This window comes from Arachis ipaensis, chromosome B06 (genome assembly GCF_000816755.2).
Source record: "Arachis ipaensis cultivar K30076 chromosome B06, Araip1.1, whole genome shotgun sequence".
Taxonomy (NCBI): domain Eukaryota; kingdom Viridiplantae; phylum Streptophyta; class Magnoliopsida; order Fabales; family Fabaceae; genus Arachis; species Arachis ipaensis.
The window spans coordinates 122,957,850-122,959,957 of record NC_029790.2 but is presented as its reverse complement, the minus strand read 5'-3'; the positions used below and the strand labels follow the sequence as shown (position 1 = coordinate 122,959,957).

The following is a 2,108-nucleotide window of genomic DNA, read 5'->3' as shown; positions in this document are numbered from 1 at the left end:
TGAAATAATAAATTATTTAAATAATAAATTTTGAGTTTAAGTTTTAAAAATAACGAAAAAATTTATTTTATAAATTATATATAATAAAAAATATTGTTTTAAAAAAAGAAAGTTAGCATTAACTATTTCTATATTCTCATTAAATACCCTATAAATATAGATGTAGCAGTAGATTTAAAGAAGAGCAGCAGCTTATGTCAACAATGATTAATTAAGTTCGCTGCATCCAGGTAACACTTTTTAATTTTCAGGTCCGGTCAACAAAATTTTGCATCCTACTATCCTACTAATTATTTAAAGTAATTCTAATACTTACACCACACTTTTAATATATTAAATACATTAAAAATTGAAAATTATTATTTTTATTTATTTAATAAATACATTTTTCTTCTTAAAATAACTATTTTTTAGGTTCACTAAAATTAAATACTAGTTTAAAAAAATATATATAATAATACTAATTTTTATGTTTCTATCATTTGTTTATTGTTTTTCATGTCTATTTTGTGCTTGTTTGGACGCCATTATTTTGTTAAAAAAAGATCTTTTTTTAACGAAAAAAGATCTTTTTTTATTTTTTAGCGTGTTTGGCAAATTTCTAGTAGTAAAAGTAAAAAGCACTAGAAAAAAAAACATCTTTTTTGAGAAGCTGTAATTTACATCTTTTTTTAAAGGATCTTTTTTCTTTAGAAAAAAGATGTTTTTCATATAATAAATAAACAAAAAGTACTTTTATATTGTTATACCCAAACATAATTGATAAATAAAAAGATCTTTTTGCATGAAATATCCAAACATAAAATTACTTTTATTTCTCCATAAAATTTAAAAAAAAAAAAATAACTCCAGAAAAGATTTTTTTTTAAAAACTCATTCAAACAAGCCCTTTATCTATTTTTAAAATGAAAAGACTAAATTATTTAATTAGTGAGCAACTTTTGGTAGGGAAAAAAAAAATCCAGAAGCAATTGGTAAATGAATTTAGAAAGTAAAGGAATTTTCCATGAACAAAAACCCAACCTAGTATGGAGGCTTAATTATACCTAGTATGATTGTTATTATTATTATATTTGGAAAGGGGAAGAAGGAGCACACAAAACAAAACTTTCTCAGCAAAAAGCTTAGCTTGTGCATTAAAAAGCAATGAAATTTAAGATCATATATATATTACAGGCCCTATGCTCTGCAGTTACAGTTGCACATTAATTGTATGAAATATGAAACCTTAGCATAAGAAAGAAATAATATAAAATTAAAAAGACTTAGCAACTTTATTATTAGAGAGAGTGGAGAACTCCTTTTCAAGATACTTCAAAGATGCAGGATTGACTTGCATGAACAAGTAGTTGCCAGCAAAGAGATCACCCAAATGAACTTGCCCATCCTTGAACCTTTTCAGAACCTTAGCATATGAAACTTTCATGGCAGAGACAACCCTTGCTTTCTTCCTCCATAGTCTTCTCAAGCTTGGAACTTTCACCCTAAACCTTCTTCTAAAATGTCTCCTTCTGAATCTGAACCAGGTGCTCCTTGCTGGCCGCAGATTCACTCTCTCTCTTTCCTCCTCAACTAAACCAGCTTCAGGTTTCAGCCTTTTGTAACGGAATTTGCTCGTAGAAACCATTTGGATGGAAGACATGCTAGGCTTCACTTTATTTTATTTTATTTTATTTTATTTTTTCAATCGGAACTTGTTGAGATTGAGAGAATATATTGTTTTCTGAGTGGTTGGCTTTCTAACAATGTAATTAAAAGGTGACAGGACAGGGGGAAAGGGAAGGGTCGATGGCTTCTATTTTCGAAAGAAAAGGGTTTAGATGAATTGAGATTGTACAAGTTGTTGGAGTGAAATAAATGAAGGAGTGAAAGTTGTTGAGGGTATTCATATTTTTCCTTTTCGTTAAGTAATGAATTTTCCCACTTCCAAATTTGTTCATGTTTGTACTTATCCAATGAATCTATACCAAGCTTTCAATCAAGCACTACCGCTGCTATTGAGAGAATTTTGTTTGAGTAGTCATTGAATTAAATTAAGGTTTTTAATTTTTATTAATAGTGTCTTAAAGTTAGTGTTTTTTTTTTTTTTTTGGTGACTTTAAAGTTAG

The 2,108-nt window shown here is 27.7% G+C and overlaps 1 protein-coding gene across 1 annotated transcript; it reads right to left on the bottom strand.

The window, feature by feature from the left end:
- LOC107647470 lies at nucleotides 1,256-1,642 on the bottom strand. Its single transcript, XM_016351541.1, has one exon. It carries the CDS (start codon nucleotides 1,640-1,642, stop codon nucleotides 1,256-1,258), a length of 387 nt encoding a protein of 128 aa, XP_016207027.1.

Excerpts from the sequence above, each read along its gene's own strand:
- LOC107647470 (XM_016351541.1), bottom strand. The coding sequence starts at position 1,642 with ATGTCTTCCATCCAAATGGTTTCTACGAGCAAATTCCGTTACAAAAGG.